The sequence below is a fragment of the Indicator indicator genome, chromosome Z (genome assembly GCF_027791375.1).
Source record: "Indicator indicator isolate 239-I01 chromosome Z, UM_Iind_1.1, whole genome shotgun sequence".
Lineage (NCBI taxonomy): Eukaryota > Metazoa > Chordata > Aves > Piciformes > Indicatoridae > Indicator > Indicator indicator.
The window spans coordinates 67,746,941-67,769,218 of NC_072053.1; the positions used below are offsets into that span (position 1 = coordinate 67,746,941).

Consider the following 22,278-nt stretch of genomic DNA (forward strand, 5'->3'; position numbering starts at 1 on the left):
CAGCCTGCCCACCACAAAGAGCCTAATGCTGCCCAAATAGCAGCTGAAGAACGTGCTCCAGCAGACCAACAACTTCACCCAGGCCTTGCACCTAGACCAAGGCAGAAAGGGGAAAGCTCCAAGGGAACTGAATCCCAAGAAGAGAGAGGCCCCTTAGCCCTCTCTGAACCAAGGACTGCTTGAATCATAGCCACAGCATCTGGGAAGATACGAGACAGAGGAGCAAGTCGTGACTACCTGGCCAATTTTCCACGGAATGCCATTCTTGGGAAAACCACAGATCACAGCACCTGTACTTCCAATTTGAATTGCTGTACTGGAAATGTTAGATCTGTGCTTAAATCATTTAATTGTCTTTATATGTGCAGTGTAAAACCCACAACTGAATAATTGAACCTGTGAATACATTTTGTAAATAAGTTACAGTGGTGTTTGAAGATACCACTGCCAGGACATAGTAATTATAAAACCTATTAAAAATATACATTTTTATTACACCTACCACCTACCTTAGAGCCTTAGAGCTATTTCTTCTTCAAATGCAACTGGAGACTATTCAGGGATCATAAGAGCACTTTGTTCTTTGCTATGTTCCATACTACAACCATATTAGCAGCATATGGAGCATTAAGAGAGAATAATTTTGTTTTCTGTCTTTACGCAAACCTCTTCTAGTGCCTTTGCACCAGCATCCTCCATTTCTGCGACAACAAATTGGTTTCAGTACCTTGCAAGCTCACTTAAATTATTTTTGTTTTGTTCTTAGGCACACATATGGTGACAGTGGCAGTCGCTAAGACAGACACCTGGTAGAAATCATCCTTGTGCTGTTTCTTGGATGTGGTAGCTAGTATTTCTGGCTTACTAGTTAAGAGTCTGCACTACCTATTAACTCTACAGCACACTATGAGACAGACAGTTGCACCAGCAGTTCTGATACCTTACTGTAAGCAGTAGTAGGCATTCTTGATAGAGTGTTATTTCTATGCTACTGCTGCAAACATTTCACCATGGTCAGAATTTCCTAGCAGTCTCACAGCTGTAGCTCTTACAGAGGACTAAACTAGCATTGCATTGAACTGTGTCTGAAATTCAACAGACATGATTCAACACCAGACTATTGTAGGTTGCCTTGAAATCTCTCTGCGTAAAAGACTGAAAGCAGTTGAATGAAGGGATAAGATGAAAAAAGTAACTTTACAGTAAAAATATGTAAACTTGTTACCACAAATCTAACTTCACAGTCTAATGAACACAAACATGAACATTTTGCTGGCCAAAGAGTTTAGAATTATGTCACAGTATTGTATGAAAAATATGAACGGGCAACACATGCGTGACCTTACTCTTGCAGACACATTCAGTGGTTCCTGACTAGCAGCCACCCACCTGTAGCAATAGAATGCTTTTATAAGATGCCTTTTATAAAATTAATGCTTTTATAAAATGCCTTTATAATAGCATTCACTTAGGAGCAATATATGCCATGCATGACACTTAATTGTAAAAACCTCTGTTTTGTTTGCTTGAATTAATTTGTTTCCATAACATCTTCTATAACAGACATTTTGTCCATTTGAACAACCTTTGCAAGACCTCATGTGCTGAGCTCTGTTCCCACGGTAACATTTTCCTCAAAAAATAAGATCTTAAAATAATGAGAATCACAATAATGAGAACCACAAGAAACCAGAACAACCAAATCACCAGCTCTGCAAGAAATACAGGAGAGTACTCACGGTTTAAAGGCTTTGTGGTTTATTGTCTGAAGCAATAGAGCAGCATATCCACATGCACTAACGCATCATCACGCATTGATGGTTTTAGTAAATCACTGATGCTCTTTCCATTAAGGCAGTAAGCAAGGTCATGCACATGGTTATTAGGTCATGATTTTTTTTATCATATGGAGTCATAGAATCAATTGGAAAAGACCCTTAAGATCATTGAGTTCGACTACTATCTAACTCTACCAAGTCTGGTGCTAACCTTCTGTACACACATAGGACATATATATATATATATATGTGTGTGTGTGTGTGTGTATATATATATGCACACAGATACACATATATGTACATGTATGTATATAGACACACCTATATATACAACTCTATCTAGAAAGACAAAAACCCTTAAACATATTTGAATATATGTGTGTCTGCGTGTATACAAAACAAAACAAAAAGCCACACAAAAGGATTAATTTTCTCGGGAATTTGGTAAAAAATGCAGAAAATTAGAGTCTATGTACAGAAGGAAAATGTAGAAAAGATGCAAGAATCCATAGTTAATACTTATTTTGTGTGTTGCTGAATTTCATTTTATTGGCGTTTTTCCTACTACTAGCAGAAACTTCAACAGGTAACCTGACGTTAATATCCACAAGCCCCACCACATGAAAAACAACATCAAAGCTCTAATTCCAAAATAAACACTGAAAAGTGAATTGATTTTTTTTCTCAAAAGAAAAGAAAAAGGGGGTATGGGGAACATGCCCCAAACCTCCCTTTGCTTTCCCTCTCCCCCTTACGGATTTGAATGGGGAAAGCAGAAAGGTGTGAAAGGAGCAAAAAAGGCACCCTTTTTCCTGCTGTGGGCTGGGGTCTGCACGTGTCTTGCCCCAAGCTATTTGAAATTCCCGTACTGTTAATGATATGCTGGGATGCCATAGGCTGAGTAATTCCTGCTCAGTATTTATGGCACTAGACAAAATTCACCTAGGAAGTTACTAAAATGGGGTGATCTGAAAGCACAGGGCCTTCTCCATAGACTCCATTACCTGGATCCTGTTCCTCCACACCAGGCACATTGTTCCCATTATTGTCGTGCCTGCCAATGATGCTGCTGCTTCCCTGCTGCACGCAGGAACCATGCTGGGCTGAGAGCAGACCTTTGCTACGAAAAACAGCGCCCTCCTGAGTTTTACTCAGCCTTTTGTGGAGTCATTTTTCGTTTGGTCATGCGTCTGCATGTGGATTAATTTTGCAGTTTCCCGGGCCAGGAAAACCCCAAGAAATTCTCCACCCTCAATGCACCGCTTTTTGTGAGCAAATGCATCTCTTTTGGCTTTATTTCCTAGATTTTTCTGGGGATTCTGCCTGCCATATATAGTGGGGAAAAGCTGTTTTGTGGCTTGTCCTTTTCCAACTTTCTGAAATTTGTAAATTGTTTGTAATTATCAATATTCCCCTATTGTGATAAATATTTCACTACTGAATACCCAAATCTGTAAATAAACTTCTAAATTTGTATACGGTTCAGGGTGGGATTTTTCCCAAATCAATAAATCATTGTATTTTTATAATGCCATCCAGACATAACTATTAAATATTAATAACCATGACATCTGTGGTGCAGTGAGCAGTGTATTCCCTTGTGGAATATTTTCACAATAAGGAACATAGTATTATGGGAATTGATTTGGAACGGGCTAGTAAAAACTGCAAATTCCAGAGCAAATTCTGGCAAAATTGGAAAAGAGTGAACCGACTGCAGATCGGTACGCTATCACATTAGGAGCCTGCATTGTCCAGTTGCAGGACAAATTTAAAAAATACAAAGACAGAATTCAGATTTTGGAAAAGGAATTAAAAATTCAGAAGGCCCAGAATGCGAATCTTTGGGAAACTATGGCTACGCAAATTAAGGAATTATGGGGCAATTTAAGAGCCCTCATAGAGATGAAGAGAGTCACTACATACAGAAGTGGCTAACTCCCCAGAGTCGCTTACTTTGCCCAATGAGTCACAATCGTGGAAAAAGGAGATAGATTCTGAACTGCTCATAGCTGTACACAAGATGCTAGCAAAAGACTCCAATGAAGTGCACGGAAAAAGGTGTTGGTGCTGGGAATGCTGTTGTGCCTGCACCACACAGATCAAAAAGCAATCACGCAAAAAGGCATCCAAGTCCCAGTCAGAGAGGGAATCTCCCATGGTGTGAAGAGCTCTGGTGAGGAGGACAATATTAAACAGAAGTGCGTGCATCTTAACAGAAGTTAAGAAGGAAGTCTCAGAAGGTAGCAGCAAATGCAGTTCCACTACTGTAACGTGTACCCAACCTTACACCGAGGAAGAATTGCACTATTTGCTAGAAAAATACATGCAGGAACCGGAGAAGTCCATAACTAAGTATCTATACTGCGTGTCTAGTACATGGGGCAATAGAATCTTTTTGGACCCGGAGGAGGCCATGATGTGCTTTTGGCTTGTGAACTGGACAGGACTAACAGCCTTACTGCACAATTAGCATATTAGGCTGGTGGTTTCCATCCCATAGATAAGAGATGATCTGGCCAAAATTGTGGTTACCAGCTTGGCTGAGCTGGCCAGGGCGATTTGTAAGCTCGTTTGTATGCAGGCTATGTATGACAGGGGAAGCTATGAGTCTCCAGTGAATCTGGAGAGGCTTTTCCCTTCGATGAAGGGTTTGCCAGCAACTTCGCAGAGACCTGCATCATTAAAGAAAGAGGGAATAGAAAGGGCAACCAAATGAAATAATAGCTCTAGAAGTACCCAACAGCATGTGATGACATGGACTTAGCTTTGGTTGGACTTGTCTGCTCATGGTCGGAACTTTGGCTATTGTGATCAGGTAGCAAAATGCCCTGATGAGAAGCACCATGTTGGGTGGGGCAAAAATAAGCCCACAGCAGTGCTACGTGACAAGCGGGAAGTCCATGTTGCAAATCCTTCCCCTCTTGTAAGCCCCTCTAGTAGCCCAGACCTGTCCCGGTGCCACTCCAGAAGAAGTAGGGGCAGGGACCCTGGGAAAAGGAAAGATGTCCCCAATGAATTCAGGCGGTCAAAAAGGCTGGTACAAGCAGGCAATATTCCTGGGAGTGCCCGAGGATGTCTTCAGGCCAATGCCTAATTGGCAAGTAAAAATTCTGGTGCTCCCAGTGAAGAACAAGGGTGGGCAAAGCTGCAGCAAAACCAGAAGATGCAGCCCCTCTGTGGAGGCTTCTCCTGCTTCTCTGCAAAAGGGAGCTAATCTTTTTATGCCTTGTTGGCAAGAAGCAAAAAACTAAATAGGGTGGTGACTGTATCAGGCCTCTCTCACTGCTTCAGTAGTACAGGCCAAGGGTCTGATAACGCAGAGTCTTTCATTTTAATCCTGATCAGACCAAACAGAATGGTAGTGAAACTTCGCATTGACACGGGTGCCAAAATAAGTGTTTTGAATTTGCAATTGGCAAAAAACTGAGGATACAGCCATCCAATAAACAAATAAACATACTGGGTACGACAGCAGCACCTACTATTTGCTATTTAGGCAAAACATGGGTGTGGCTCCCAGGAGACAAACACAGCACCTTAATGGTAGTTGCCCTAAGGCCGTACATGGGGAATATTCTAGGCTTTGACGTGCTTGCTGGTAAAAGGTGGCATCTTCCCACTGGCTCTTCCCTGGGGCTTTGGGAGCTATGGGGTGCAGTCCAAGAGGGTGAGAACTGCCTACATAAACACACTACAAACTGCTCCAGCATTGCCCCAAGTCAGTATCACCTGTGTGCCTCAATACCCATTACCTGTGGCAGCCAGGCAAGGAACCACTGAGGTGATTGCCGACCTGGAAAAGAGGCAAATCATCAGTTGGACTCATTCTCCATATAATTCCCCAATCTAGACAGTTTGCAAGCCAGATGGGCGATGGAGGCTGACTGTAGATTACAAAAAATTAAATAGGAACACACCCCCTCTCACAGCTGCAGAGCCCAGTGTAACTTCAGTGGTGACACAAATTCAAGCAATTCAAGCATCCCACACCAGGATGGCTGCACAGGGTATCAGGGATACATTCTTTATGATCCCTGTGAGGGAGAAAGACAAGCCTCAATTTGCCTTTACCTGGCAAGGTATACAATATACCTTTAATTGTCTACTACATGGATACAAACACACTCCTACAACTGCCTGTAACACTTTGGCAGCATTGCTTGACACAGTCAAGGGCCCAGATGATACTGTCATCTACCAATATATAGATGACATACTGATTGGTGGGGACAATAAGCAGCAGTTGGGCTTGGTAACAGAATCCATCTGGGAACTGCTAATCCAGAATGGGTTAGAAATCCCACCTGCCAAGTGTCAAGGCCCAGGGCAGGAAATTAAATTTCTTGGAGCCTGATGGGTAGGAGGTGCAGTGGCAATGCCAGATGATACACTAGAGGCTATTGAAAAGGGGCAAATACCTGGGAACAAAAAGGAGCTGCAACAAATATTGGTGGACCTTGGGGTACCGGGGGAAGCATATTCCTGAATTCTCTGTAATCGCTTGTCCCATGTATGACTGGCTTAAAAAGCACAAGGCCTGGGCCTAGACCCCAAAGCATACAGAGGGCCTAAAGGTCCTAAACGACAAATTAAAGGACTCTCAGAAACTGGGTCCATTACCTCCACAGGATGCTTTGAGGGCTGAATGGGAGCTTTTCCTGAGCATGCCTCATATTGAGGAATTTTTCAGAAAGGACATAAAGTCCCCAATAGAGCTCTCTTGTTTTTCTCCACACCATTTAAGGATACCAAGAAAAGGTATCCTGAATGGGAAAAGGGACTCCTTCCCCTTACTTAGAGCTGTCAAAGAGGCAGAGAAACTGCATACCACCCAGGAAACTGAAGTGCAAGGTCCTTTCCTTCTTCTCAAGTCAATCCTGAAGGGAACCCCTCCACCTGAGGGAATAGCCCAGAAAGCCAATGTAAGGAAGTGGTATGCCTATTTGGAAGGCATTGCACAGCTCATGCCTGTAAAAAAGGGCTCCACAAGAGTGTCCAAACTACAACAGCCAGTAAATCCAGATACAGCCTTACTGGGCCAGCCATACAAGCCATCTCCACTTGACGCAGCTCCAGAGGTGACCACAGACTCCAACACAGAGGGAGCGTGTTTACAGATGTATCCTCCCATAAGGTAGGATCACAGTGGCACTACAAGGGCGCAGCTCTGGAGATTGGCATGGGCAAGCCTGTCACCGAAGAGGGTGAAGGCAGTGAACAAGTGGAAAAACTGTGTGCACTTATGTTGGCTGTGGAGAATGGTGCTAAAGCCATCTACACTGACTCTTACGTGACATTAAAGGGTGCCACTGAGAGCGTCTGTCAGTAGGAGGCAAACTAGTGGGACAATTGCCACACCAAAGTCTGGAGAGCTGATGACTGGCAAAGCTTACTAGAAATAGGCCAGTCAAAACCTATCAAAGTGGGATGACTGAAAGGGCCCTCCAAGAAAGAAACTCCTGCTGTGAAGTGGAACCAGCAGGTTGATTACCTGGCACGCATCAATGTGATGAGTAATGAGGGGAAAGATTGGGAGAGACTAGCTGAGTGGCTCCACATCAAAAGAGGTAACTCAGGCAAAGCTGATCTCTATTATGAGTGCAGGTCCTGTAGATGGCCAGTTTCCACAGAAATATGTGAAATTATTATTTCAGCTTGTCCCCAAAGTAGGATAACAGAACACAAGTCACCCAAACCTGGCACCAGCCAAACATACCAGGCAGGACAAAACTCTATGGAGTACCTGGCAAATTGATTATGTTGGTCCCCTAAACCCATCACATAGCAAGAAATACATACTGATAGAAGTGGTCTCTGGCTTGACCATGGCCACAGCTACCAGTACTGCCATGGGAGCTCAAACATTGTTTCAGCATCTTGCCAATGCCTGAGTGTATCCAGAGTGACAATGGATCACACTTCACTGCAACCTCTGTGCAAGACTGACATGCAGTGAAGAGGTTAAATGGGTGTTCCATACCCGATATCATCCCCAGGCAAATGGCATAGTAGAGACAATGAACGGCCTAACGAAGAAACATGCAAATGTCTCTAAAGGCAGTCTTCGCTGTCAGTAATTGTTGGAGAAGCTATGGAAGCCCCAAAATTAAGGCCTTCTGTCCACCTGAGCCAAGAGTAGATGCTGACCATGTGCCAGGAGGGACAAAGGGTAAATCCCTGTCCCAAATACAAATGGGCGAACCTGTACTAGTCAAACTTCCCTCTACAGCAGTTGTGCCCATGAGACTGGCTAAGGAGGGGCTTATGTGCCTGGGAAACACTGGATGCCAATGGGAGGACCCACCGCACCAGTGTGCAGTGGATTGTCCCCAGTTATTAATTGTCAAGCCTGGTCAATACACACCATGGCCAGTTTTGTTTCCCTACACGACAGAGCCTTGGTCAAGGACTTAATTCTGGTGGATTAGCCAGTACCTGGAACAGGGAAAACCAGCTCCACTGGGACAGAGGCACGTCAACGGGGTGGTAGACGGACAACCATCATATGAGCCCTGAGAATGTGATCTCCAAGCCAAGGACTTAGAGCACCAACTACTCTACTAATGAACTCTGTGTTAAGAGCAATCATTGTTCATTTGGTTGTGTAGCATTGTTTATATAGTATTACCTGTTTTACTGTATTTTATGGGAACATGACAACCCACAAGTAGCAAACACACCTCACTGAACTGCACAGGGTAACTACCCATCACTCCACAATCCTAGACCAATTCTGCCCCTAGCCAATGGAGTGGAATGTGCGGAACGTGTCCCAAACCTCTCTTTGTTTTCTCTTTCCCTCTTACAGGTTTGAAAGGTGCGAAAGGAGCCTAAAAGGTGTCCTTATTCCCACCATGGGCTGAGGTCTGCACATGCGCCTTGCCCTACACCACTTGAAATTTCTGCGCTGTTAATGCCAAGCTGGGATGCCACAGGCTGTGTAATTCCCACTCAGTATTTATGCCACTGGACACAATTCACCTAAGAAGGTATTAAAATGGAAGGGGTGGGGAAGGGAAGTCCCCATGTTAGAATCTGTTCACGTAGCAACTTAAGACTAAGCATTACATTTATTTTTTAAGAATATATTCTTCTACTAAGATCTCTTGACTCCATATAGTATTTTGTTAAGTGTACTTTGAATTCTATATTAATGACTTTACGATATTATTAATATTGTTCACAACATTGTTCATATTGCTCTATTGATGTTTCTAGATATTGAAGACATTGAAATAACTATCAAATAATAGCTCAGTATTTAGTGATCACTTGTATTGAAATAGAGTTTAAGACTGCTAGTTTAAAGACTTTCTAAAACACCACTTATGTACAGTATCACCCACAGAAGCTCCCAGGTGCCCTGCTAGTTTACCTAGGGGAAAAACTGAGGATCAGCTATTTGATTTTAAATACAAATTAAGAGAAACAGTATTCTAGAGAGAATTCTGGAAATCAGTTATAGTGAGGATTACATCAGATCTCTGCTAGTCTACAGCTCTGTGTACAATTGTACATAAACACTTAAAAGATTGTAATACTGAAGGTCTACCAACTACTCATACTTCTATTGCAAACTTTGTAGAGTAATTATTCCATACTTGGAGGTCCTTCAAATGATCAGTAATGCGCTTGGATGACAAAACAGATGAAATTCTGAAGGAAACATGCTTCCCTTCTTAGTTTTTAACCACAAAAATTAGACTGTCTGGATGTGCTCTGTCCTTGCACTGTATCTGAACAGCTTCTGTCACATTCATTGCCTAAATCTATTTCAGCAAGCTATCCCTATTCCACACTTTAAAAACACTATTTAAAGAAAAGGGGGGGGGGGGGGGGGGGAAAGGGCTGACATCCTCTATAATTAGGCTGTAAAAGAACTGGACAGGAAGTTCCACTCCCCACTGCACTCTGCCTGTAATTCTTTTCTAAAGTTAGACTTTACAGGCACATGTAAGTTATGTGAATAGCTTTCTTCTCCCTGTTCTTTCTCAAAAGTCGTGATCTCTCCTGAACATTTGCTGCATTTTAGACTCCACAACTGTTCTATATCAAGGCACAGAAGTTACTTAATACGTAAATTCTTAGTTGTGGAGAAGTTCAGCAACATGTCTACTAAGAAAAATAACTCACCCACATCTGCAGTGACCATGGTGGAGTGATTCTCTGGTACTGAAACAGAAGTCTGGTCCATGCTGCGTGAGTCTTCATTAACCTCATGTTGGCTTTGGCTGAGCTCTGATCGCAGCTCTGAATACTCATCTTCCTCCCTGAGAGAGAGAGAGCAAAAGTAGAAATAAAATCCTCTGAGGAGATGTGTATCTCCCATGATGCTTATTTCAGACCTGTAAGCTGAACCACAGCATGTAATCCACACAAGTGTGCTTTCTCCAACCAGTAGAGAGGGTTTTATACCCTTTACTGCAAAACAACTGTGCTATGCCCGTAACATCCACTTGCAGCCACCAGTGCCTGGTTTTAATTTATTCTGAAGTTCATTATTACTCCAGGCCACTGTACAAGGAAACAATGGGTGGAACTGAATGCATGCAAGGATGTATGCAAAAGGAGGGGCAAAGACAACATCCACTCTTCATTGGACATGGAGGGGAATATAATAACAAAAGACAAGGACAAGGCAGAGGTACTTCACGCCTTCTTTGCCTCAATTTTCAATAGTAAGATAGGTTGTTTTCAGGACAATTGGCCTGCTGGGCTGGCAGGTCGAGTTAGAGAGCAGTATAATACCCAAGTAATCCAGGAGGAAGCAGTAAGAGACCTGATGATCCACTTGGATACCCCGTACGGGATCCAGGATCAGGATGGGATCCATCCTAGGGGAATGGCAGATGAGCCATTAGTCCTACATTTCTAAGACCCAAATTACCTCTACAAAGGCACAAGAGGCTATACTGATCATAAACCAATGCCCCACACAATAGTTATTTCTCACCACTCATATTTTGGCTCTTGTTGCATAGATTTTCTGTTTAAAAATCCAACACAGCTTTGCCTATCTAGCACTAGTGCTCTTTTTTCAATTTAAGCACCCTCTGTAATTTCAAGTCAGTTGAAAATTATACAACATGGCAGGCAGGACTCACACTCTTCTAACACCTCAAGTAGTAAGTTACTTTGTGATCAGAAATCCATTTCTGGTAAAGCAACAGAAGGGCAGACTGTGGGCTAAATACATAAGGAGGAATACAAGAGGAGTGATGCATCCCAAAGATAGATTCTGCCTTTAAAACTGAAGCTGGCAGTAACAGAAAACACTATTTGACATTCCCCTTTCCCCAAAACAGAAGGAGAGTCCTCCAGTGGCACTGGAAATGAAAGGTGCTCAACAACTGATGACTAGCTACTGAACTCCTCCTGCACACCACCTTGTTGCTACCATCATCTAGGGCCTGGCTGGAGAAGAAGCTATTTTGCCTCCTACAGACCTTCATGCTTCCCAGTTGGTGGAATGTCAGGGTGAGTTGGAGGAAACTAAGATCAGATCAAGCTGTTCTAAATACAGTGTGGACTGGGACCAACACTGGGTAAAAAAAATGATACTTTATAGGAATGTCTGCTCTTATGTTTTCCTCATGTTTGAGTTCAACAAAAGATTACAACACCGCACAGACCCTAAGAAAAACTTGATCAAATAGTGAGCAAAACCAGCACACTTTCAGCACTCTTTCACACCACTGACAAATTCTGCCAGGATACTGGCAAGGTGCACATTCTCTTCACAGGTACAAACAGTGCATAGTTTCACACTTTAAGTGCAAGAGCTTTTCAGCAATCACTTTACTTGAAAAGTATTTGTAAAGCATTTTAAGACTCTCAGGTGGAAAATACTACAGGTGTATGTGCACTACTGCTCCCTGTGGATACTTGTTTGAGGTCCCTCTGAAGCAGTTCACTTGTGAACAAATAGCAACACACTTGTGACATGGGAATTAATCACTGAAGGCAGGTAGGGCTGGACTTTGTATACTGAAGCAAATAGCTTCACACTCACATCACTATTTGAATCAAATCCAGGTAGCTTCCACATACTACTTATTTACATGCTCCGGATCATTGTGTAAACATAACTGTGTTATGTGCTATTTCCTGTGATTCTGCAGTCTCTTCTGAAGTCAGGAATATTCACCTTTTAGTGCAACTACAGTGTAATCTGTAAATCCTTCCTGTACTTCAGAGTTACCATGTGTATCCTTTATGTCCAAGTATTTACGGTATGACTCAGCAACTGAGGAGATCCATTTCATTACCTTTATTGTCTTCTAAGCTGTACACGCTTGGAAAGAAAATGGGATCACACAAAAAGAAACTGGCAAAATGTGCTCTACAGAGTCATCATAGTTTCTTCTGTTTGACAGTCTTATAAAGTTTGAAGAAAGTCTGATTTGAGTTTTATACTGAACTTATGTAAAATACTAGGCAGTTCCTCCCACCCTCTCTCTAATAATGTAGACAAGAACAGTGAGACACTGTCATGCAATTATAATTTTCCAAGAATAAACATATCAAGATTTATGTCTCAAATAAAAGAAACATCCTTATCCTACTAGACCACTTCTTTAGTCTATTTTTGCTCCCAAATTGCTACTTGAGCTGTCAGCCTCTTGACTTGGTAGTGGGTGAATTCACACATGAAGAACTAAGCAAGCAAGAGGATTGTCTGCTTGGATAGTATGAGTGCAGGCAACTTCTTTTTAGCCTTAGTATCAAATCAGTTGCAGCAGTAATTCAATTTTTTTTTTTTCTCCAGTCAAGCTGGGATTCCACATCAGCTGGGCTGTCCAGAGATAATTGCAGATGAATGTTGGCTTGCTCCCACAACCATGGTGACCTCATTTTCCTTAGGGAATGCTGGAAGAACATAGTGCAAGAATGATGTGAAGAGGGGTTCGAGCTGAACATGTAGGGACATGTCCTGGCACTATTTGGGATGTAGTCTTGGACATAAGCATCATTCACCACAAAGAGCAGCAGCTAACTTCATGTGCCACACATGCAGAAGTTCTTGTACCCAAGCAATGGCTAACAAATCTAGAACAATGCTGGAAACTTCTGAAAAAAGGCCTGTAATATAGTCTTGAAGGGGAAAATATTAATTACCCTTACAATTACGATATGAACGATATGACAAATGGGTATTAATAAACATATTAGTAACCCCTTATTAATGAAAATTGCCAAACTCATTAAAGGAGATCGTTGTACGGTTGGAATATATATTTACAATGGGACTATGCGGTCTTAGGGCAAAACACAAACAACTTTAAGCAAACTAGGAGGCAATAACTTGGAAAGATAAAGTTCCTGAGAGCAGATAGCACTCAATTACAGCGGAGGAAGGCTCGATAAGAACCTTTAAACCCAAAGGGCAGTGAATTAGTTACTCACAGCTTGTTTTACCCACATGGGGGATGCTACTGCTGCTGTGTTAGCTTTGGGGTGCTCTCATACGGCGCTAGCACAGCAGATTGGTGGCAAGGAATGTTTACCACATGGTCCCAGGCTGACCTGGCTTCAGCGGATGGCAGGCAGTTAACAACGCTCTTCGCAACTGGCCCTTGTTTGGTTTCGGGATAAACTGAGGCACGGCATGATTCTGGTAGCAAGGGGAAGCAGGGTAGGCAGATCCGGCTTCTAGGCTTGTGGCATCTCCAGCTTGCTGTGTATGACTCGTGGCTATATCCTAGGCTCTGGACCAGGCACTCGAGGCAGGGCAGGGCAACCCGAGACAGCTTCTACGAGGCGGGTCCAAGGAGGTTTGAAAGCATTGTAAGGCTTAAGCAAGGCTTGAAGCAAGGCTTGAGCAAGGCAAGGGTGACTACCAAGTCACTTGTATGTATACAAATTGCCAGAGATTGATTGGTCCAATGGGGCACTGAAGCTAACCTGTAGCTGCCCAATGAAAAAACATTCTGCAAGGCTATATCCATAAAAGGCAGAAACAAAGACCTTGTTTCTGGGGAAGCAGTGGTCAGCTTACATGCTTTCACCCCAGATAAACAACTTATTTACCAGACAGGCAAGGGTCCTGTTCCCCTTTGTTCTTTTTCTCATGTTGCCCTGTTTTTCTGCAGGAAGGAGCGGAGAGAAAAGGACCTTGTCCAGACATCTTAAGGCCTGTCTGGGTTTGTTCTGGGCCATGTCATGGCCCTACCATGACAAATATTACTGTTACTAAGATCAGCATATCAGACATACCTGGGAAGAGGCACAGACAATGATTATGACTTAAGCTGTCTTCTAAAGCTGGCACTACTAAACCACATGAAGAAAAGTCATTACACTTAAAGCTCTGTAAAACTCCTGACATTTTAAGGACAAAAACCAAAAGCCATCAAAAAAACCAGAGAGATACATTATTGGAATGGAGAATATTAACTAGCTCACACAGTCTGCCAATGCCCCTCAGCCAGTTGTAGTATCTTACTCAGATTTAAACACTCTTTCTGCTCACTTTCTGCCCTACTTTTGGAGGGTACTATATGCATTCAAAATCTACAAAATTAAAGATAATACAGCTTAAGGAGGACAGTCAAACACCCACCATGAAACTTTGGTTTCTTCTATTTGTTTCCAGAACATTTTTGGATTTTGGAAGGAACCATGAAAATGCTGTAACACAGCACAACATTAACATACAGCTTAGCTTATTTTTACAGCCTAAAAATGATACATAAAAATACTGAACAATCTCTGTGTCAGCAGTAGGGAAAGATTTATCCATTACGCAAGTAATGTAAACTCAAGGAAATTATTTCAGGAAAGACAGCCTAAATTTTGCAATATCACAAACAAAGGCTCCACTTTGCATTACTTGTAGTTCTCCGAGAGTGGAATCAAAACTAAAACCCCTCCTGTGTTCTGGTTAACAGGAAGTACAAATACTGAGGCCTTAGCAGGGCCATGCTCCCAGAACTCTTTTTCTCAGGATGACTCTTTTGTTCCATCTCCTGAGCTCACAATTCCCATCACCAAATGTGGAGGAACGTGAGAGTCACCTGTCCCAGAAAGGACAGCAATTACACCACCTTTGCTCTGTAGAATGGTACAGCTTCTCAATAGCGACGCAAGTAGATCTCAGAATGGATTTACAGAAAAGTCACAGCAAGAAGTATCAGGTTTCCTTCTTTCAGTTGTTACAAATAAAGGGTGGTAAGGCAACAAGTTAATAAAGATATAAATAATTTGTTAATTTGGCTCCACCTCCCATGTAACTATATACAGAAGTTATAAAGGCTCAGTATTCAGATGAGAAATTATCTTCACAATAGGAATGGTTACAAATGGTTTGAGAACAGTATTTGGAAAAAGATAAATCAAAAAGCAGTAAATTATCCCACTAACAAAAGGCAAGAATTTCCTGGGGAGTTTTGGAATATATCAATTACAATGCTGCTCATGCATTGTGGGAATTCCTCGTTTGTCTCTTTTTATCAGAAAATCCTCCTGAAACTGCTGCTGCTTATAATCCCCCTGTGTGGAGGGTAAAAATCCAAGAGAAAGAGCCTCATGCTCTGCAGCTCACCAGTTTTAATCCAGCCAGCTAATTCTTGTGTCACACATTATCATCAAAGGCCAGAAACAATAACCATCAGTTCTCTGATTAAACATGCCCAAACATGCCCAGACTTGACTCTGCATGGGATCCATGCCTGGTAGGACATGCGGCTTGGGGAAGGGCCCATGTGCAATCCACCAATCCACAGGCCTGGGAGGTGGAGGTGTCTCCTCTGGCTCCCTTAATCCCAGCCTCTCTGTTTCTCCCCCATCCCATCTTCACAGTGAGGGGAAGGGCTTTGGATGCACTGCCACATTCCACCCTGTTGATGTTTTGACACAAAATTAGTTGTGACTTCTTGGAGTGGTAGGCAATCACCTCTTGCCTCCAAAGTTAAAAGTAAGGTTACAGTTAAGTAAGGTTTGTTTTATGGTCCTTGTGGATCATCATTTTCCCATACAGAACATATGAGTACCCTTAACCTAGGGCTTTGCATACAATGCACATAATGAACTGCTATAGTATGAGACAACAAACACTGCGATCACATACAACAATGTACTGACGGCTCTGTGTAATATGGTATTTATAGGCTGATGCCTAGGAAAATTTTCCACAGATTGAGTAAAGAAGTGGTAGAATGTGTGAGCAGGGACTCACTTCTGTAGGGCATTGAGGGTCCTACATGCAGACCTGATCCACTTTTTAGGGAAGTCTGTTGCCTACCTGGGACCAGGGTCAAGGACGTAGTAAGAAAACTTCCTATCTTGGTTCGCCCAACTGACTACTACCCATTGTTGGTTTTCCAAGTAGGCAATGATGAAATTTCAAAAAGAAGTTTGAAATCAATGAAGAAGGACTTCAGAGCCCTGGGATGAATGCTTAAGGGGTAAAGAGCACAAGTAGTATTTGCTTCTGTCCCCCCACTAGCTAAACCTAATGACGGAATAAACATGAAAATCCAGCAGATTAATGCCTGGCTGCGGGACTGGTGTCAACGGTAGGATTTTGGGCAATTTGATCACAGGCTTCACAGGATCCAGGGCTGCTGACTATAGAAAAAAGCAGCTTGTCTCTGAGAGGAAAAAGAATCCTGGGACAACAACTGGCAGGGCTGATTGATAGGGCTTTAAACTAATTTTGAAGGGGGAAGAGGGAAAAATGAGTCTCACTGAGGATATTCCTGGGACAACTGTGAGGCAGGGTACCAGCTCCTCTGCTACCCAGGGGCTGTAGGGGATAATGGATTATGCAACACTCACAATAGTAACAGATACTCCTCTGCTAAGTCTCTGAAGTGTGTGTATACCAACACAAGAAGCATGGGAAATAAGCAGGATGAACTAGAAATATGGGTGCAGTTGCAGGGTTATGATCTTGTTGCAATTACAGAGAGATGGTGAGACAGCTCCCATGACTGGAATGTGGATGGATAAAGAACTGGCTTGACGGCTGCACTCAAAGAGTGGCTATCAATGGGTCCATGTCCCAGTGGAGGCCAGTGACAAGTGGAGTCCCTCAGGGATCAGTCCTGGGACCAGTCTTGTTCAACATCTTTGTTGGTGACATGGACAGTGGCATTGAGTGCACCCTCAGCAAGTTTGCTGATGACACCAAGCTGTGTGGTGCAGCAGACACGCTGGAGGGAAGGGATGGCATCCAGAGGGACCTTGACAGGCTGGAGAGGTGGGCACAAGCCAACCTCAGGAAGTTCAACAAGACCAATTGCAAGGTCCTGCATCTGGGTCGAGGCAATCCCAAGCACAAATACAGGCTGGGCAGTGACTGGCTGGAAAGCAGCCCTAAGAAGAGGGACTTGGGGGTGCTGGTGGATGGAAGCTCAACATGAGCTGTCAATGTGCACTTGTAGCTCAGATAGCCAACCAGATCCTGGGCTGCATCAAGAGAAGTGTGGCCAGCAGGTCAAGGGAGGTGATTCTTCCCCTCTACTCAGGTCCGGTGAGACCCCACCTGGAGTACTGCGTCCAGTTCTGGAGCCCCTATTACAAGAAGGATATGGACACGCTGGAACATGTCCAGAGAAGGGCCACCAGGATGATCAGAGGGCTGGAGCACCTCCCTTATGAGGAGAGACAGAGAGTGGGTGAAGGAATTGATTTAGGTACCAGCACCCCAGATGCTGGAGACATAATGTCTCTGATGGGTGGCAAACCCTGGGAACAGAGTGCAGCTGTGTAAAAGGAAAACATAGATAGGTTGACTCCCAGTGGTCACTGTGACCTGTGGGGATTACGCAGTTACCTGATAACAAGAACAAAGCAAAAAGCAAATACAGGAATGTAGAACTATGGAATCCTTTATCTCTTGCCTGACACTTGCTTAAGCCTTGGAACTACTCAGGTATTAGTTGGAAAGATCACACAGCCTAGCATAACAAAGTCCAAAAGGTTCCTGTAGTGCACTGATGACAACTTTCTCCTGCAGGTAGTTGAAGAACCAGGAAAGGGAGCAGGGAGGGGGGAGCTGTTGGTAACCCCCTGGTTTTGTCCAGGGGGGTTCTTGTGTTGTTTTATAAATTGTAAATTTGTGTAAATATTGTATATTTTGTACATATTCATTGCATTCCATATTTCTACATTGTAGTTTTGCTTGTAAATGTAGCTTCATTTGCTTTCCAACTGAGCTGGTCAGGCAATTTTATTTTGGGGGTAATTTCAACCCACCACAGATAACCAGTGCAATCTTGCTCTGAGTCCTTTGCCTGAAGTGAAGTAGTCAGGATATGCATACAGAATCACATTGAGAATCAGTCAGTAACCAATGGGGAATTTATGGAAGCCCAAAAATCAAAGCATTTTGTCCTACTGAACTGGTAATGGGTACCAATCACACACCAAATGCGCCAAAAGGTAAATCCCTATCCCAGATAGAGGTGGGCCAACCTGGCCTGGTAAAGCTACAATCCATTGGCATTGTGCCCATGAGGCTAGCAAAACCTAGAGGCTTATATGCCTGGGAAGCCATAGATGGAAATGGGAAGACACACTGCATCCATGTACAGTGGATAGTCCCCGATTATTAACTGTCAAGCCTGGTTTCTTTACAGTGTGGCCAGTTTTGTCTCCTTACAGGACTGAGACCGTATGGAAGACCCGGTTCCAGCAAAGCAGCCAGCACCTAGGAGAATGAAGACTCACTCTTCAGTGACAAATGCACATCGACAGGGTGGTGACTGAGACCACGATGTTGACTCTGAACACAATTCTGTATGCATATCCTGAATATGTATAAGCAGCAAAGCAGTTCAGGAGCATTCTTTGATAAAAAGAGACAAAAGAGGAGTTCCCACAATCTGTGAGCAGCATTGTGAGCAACTGATACAGAACTAAAGTCTCTGGGAACTTCCTACTTTTTTTAGTAGAGGTAACATACTGCTCTTGGATTTGTCTTTTTCCAAATACTGTTCTCAAACCATTTGTAACCATTCCTATTGTGATGATAATTTCTCAACTGAGTATCGAACCTTTAATAACCTTTATAACTTTTGTATATAGTTATATAGGAAGTGGAGTCAAATTAATAAAGAATTCATATTTTTATTAATTTCTCCTCTTATCAGCCTTTATTCGTAACAGTTGTCTTTATGGACCCTCTCAAATCCCTACAGTTCTAATGTCTTCTTGCCATTTTTAGGAGCAGTATTACTTCTCTGTTCCACAGACAACAGATTATTTGCCTGCCAAAACCCCCAAACTATTCCAGTCATGAAAGGAAATTAAAAAATCCACTAACTTAACAAACATTCTTGTTCTCACCAAAAAAGAAAACAGAACAAATTAAATAGAGGAGGCATCCTAGCTGTCTGAGCAAAACAAGGTCTCAGGTGATAAGAACAAACAGGTAGGCATGACAGTGGTGTGGCACTTGTTACAGCAGTATTGTTCTAAAGCCTTCAAATGCCTGCACTCCCCAAAGTGGCAGTACACTGCACTTTTCTTGACAAGTAGCATGTGCTTCCCACTAAGCTTGGTTCTTATGCCTTCTTTTCCCTGTGCATGTTACAGCTGATTTGTTTAAGGACATGGTTAAACTTTCATAGCATCCACTTGATTCCAAGATTTTGTTTATGAACTCGGCATTTGGCTTGCCACAAGGACTTTAAACAAATTTTATGGATTCTATGTAGTATTTTTTTATTAATGTCAGAGAGCTCATCAGCCATTCAAGAAAAAAAAATCAATTCAGCTCTCATATTTCTCACATTTTGCATTTCAACTAATCTTTTCAACTGGTAGACCTTTATTAGAATGGAGGGTAGGACAGGTATCCAGTACCATGCTGAAAATAAAGCTCACTCAAAACAAGATGAATGGGAATTTTGTTTGGAGAGGTAGCAAGTATGAATGAAGACATGAGTCACAGATTTTTTTTTTCAGAAAAGTGCTACCAGCTTAGAAAATACTTCCCTGAAAAGCCTCACCATGATCATTGCTAGCTACGATCATCTCAGAGTTGACAGTTTTTATCTTAGAAAACTTTAATATAATGTGATTCTACCACTGCTTTTACAGCGGTATATATGCTTAATGATACCTCTCATATTTATGATAAACCAAACCAATTTCTTTTTGCTTATACATATTTTCAGGAAGGGTTGAGTAGCAAACTGCATTGTGCTAGGAGAAATGTTTGCAAGAAGAGCAAATGAAGAAATTAGAAAAAACCTTGCATCAGAGGAGGTGAAGTTAATGAATACTTTCTTTGCACCAGTCTTTACCTATGGGGCTGACCCTCAGGCCCTGGAAGTAAGCGAGAAAGTCTGGAGGAAGGTATACTCTCCTTTAGTCAAGGAGGACTGGGTTATATATCACCTAGACAAGATGGACAGCCACAAATCCATGGGCTCTAATGGGATGCTGGCTGAGGTTACAGCTATGTCACTCTCCATCATTTTTAAAAGGCCATGGAGAGTAGGCAAGGTGCCTGAGGATTGGAGGAAAGCCAGTACCATGACAATCTTCAAAAATAGCAAGAAGGAGGACTCAGCAAACTACAGGCCAGTCAGCCTCACCTCCGTCCCGGGACAGGTGATGGAAGAGCTCATTCTGAAGTAATCTCTAAGCACAAGGAGGGAAAAAGAGATCACCAAGAATAGCTAAGCATAGATTCACAAAGGGAAAATTATGGTTGACCAATCTGATAGCTCTCTGTGATAGCCTTCTGATAGCCAGCTGGTGTATGAGGGGAGACTAGTGGATGCTGTCTACCTTGACTTTGGTAAAGTTTTTGACACCGTCTCCCATATCATCCTCGTAGGCAAGTTTAGGAACTATGGGTTAGATGAATAAACAGTAAGGTAGACTGAGAAATGGCTGAATGACAGAGAACACAGGGTTGTAACCAACAGTGCAGGCTCTAGTTGGTGGCCCGTGTTTAGTGGTGTTCCCCAGGCATCAGTATTGGGTCCAGCCTTATTCAGCATCAAGAACCTGGATGAAGAAACTTCATCTCGTAGCTAGGGAAGAGCAACCCCATGCGTAAGTACAGGTTAGGGGTTGACCTGCAGGAAAGCAGCTCTGCTGAGAAGGACCTGGGAGTGTTGGTGGACAAGTTAACCATGAGCCCTCATAGCCAAGAAGGCCAATGGGATTCTGGGGTGCATAAAAAAGAATGTGGCCAGGTTGAGGGAGGTTCTACTCCCTCCCTACTCTGCCCTGGTGAGGCCACACCTAGAGTATTGTGTCCAGTTCTGGGCTGTTCAGTTCAGGAAGAACAGGAAACTACTGGAGAGAATCCAACAGATGTCCACCAGCATGATTAGGACTGGAGCTTTACTCTTATGAGGAAAGAGAGACCTGGGCTGAGAGACCTGGGCTCTTTAGCCTGGAAAAAGAGAAGACTGAGAGGAGATCTTATAAATGCTTATAAATATATAAAGAAGGGAGGCCATAAGGATGGCACTGGGTTCTTCTCAGTGGTCTCAAGTAACAGGACAAGGGGCTGTAGGTACAAACTAGAACACGGGAGGTTTCATTTGAAATTAAAGAGACACTTCTTTACTTTGAGGGTGATGGATCACTGGAACAGGCTGCCCAGAGAAGCTGTGGAGTCTCTTTCTGTAGCCTTTCAAAACTGCTGGATGTGTTTCTGTGCAACCTGATCTTGCCATACCTGTGTTAGCAAGGGTTGGACTAGATGATCTCCTGAGATCCCTTCCAATCCCTATCATTCTATGATTTGATGATATATGTGTAGAACACCATGTTAAATGTTACCTATGAAAGTGTCAAACTTAATTTGATGTTCTTTAGAAAACCCACAGACTCTAGTAGTTTAGCTGCATCCTTACAAGCTAAACTTTAAGAACCTCCTTCCATGTTCTAGTCCAACACTTTCTCGGTTGAGAATAATGGGTAAAAAGAAGTGAGGAAAAATACACAGTATCACAGTGTATCAGAGGTTGGAAGGGATCCCAAGAGATCATTGGGTCCAACCCCCCTGCCAGAGCAGGATTACTTAGGGTAGTCCACACAGGAATGCATTCAGGTGGGTTTTGAAAGTCTCCAGAGAAGGAGACTCCACAGCCCACCAGGGCAGCCTGTTCCAGTGTTCCGTCACCCTCACTGTAAAGAAGTTTCTCCTCATGTTGAGATGAAATCTTCTATATTGTACTTTGAACTCATTGTTCCTTATCTTATCACTGTGAACCACCGAAAAGAACCTGTCCCACTCCACTTGACACCCACCCCTCAGACATTTATACACATTTATCAGATCCTCTCTCAGTCTTCTCAAGACTAAACAGCCCCAGGGCTCTCAGTCTCTCTTCACAGGGGAGATGCTCAAGTCCCCTAATCATCCTTGTGGCTCTCCATTAGATTCCTTCCAGCAGGTCTGTGTCTCTCTTGAACTGGGGAGCCCAAAACTGGACACAGTATTCCACAGGTGTGGTCTCAGCAGGGCAGAGCAGAGAGGTAGAAGAACCTCCCTAGACCTGCTGGACACACCCTTCATGATACT

The 22,278-nt window shown here is 43.0% G+C and overlaps 1 protein-coding gene across 1 annotated transcript in view; it reads right to left on the reverse strand.

Moving 5' to 3' along the window:
• Window positions 1-22,278, reverse strand: part of MCC (MCC regulator of WNT signaling pathway) — a 196,998-nt gene that overhangs the window by 57,389 nt on the left and 117,331 nt on the right. Inside the window, exon 4 of the mRNA XM_054397342.1 lies at window positions 9,915-10,051. Within this exon, the coding sequence (XP_054253317.1) occupies window positions 9,915-10,051 (137 nt within the window). The remainder of the gene's footprint in view (window positions 1-9,914; window positions 10,052-22,278) is intronic.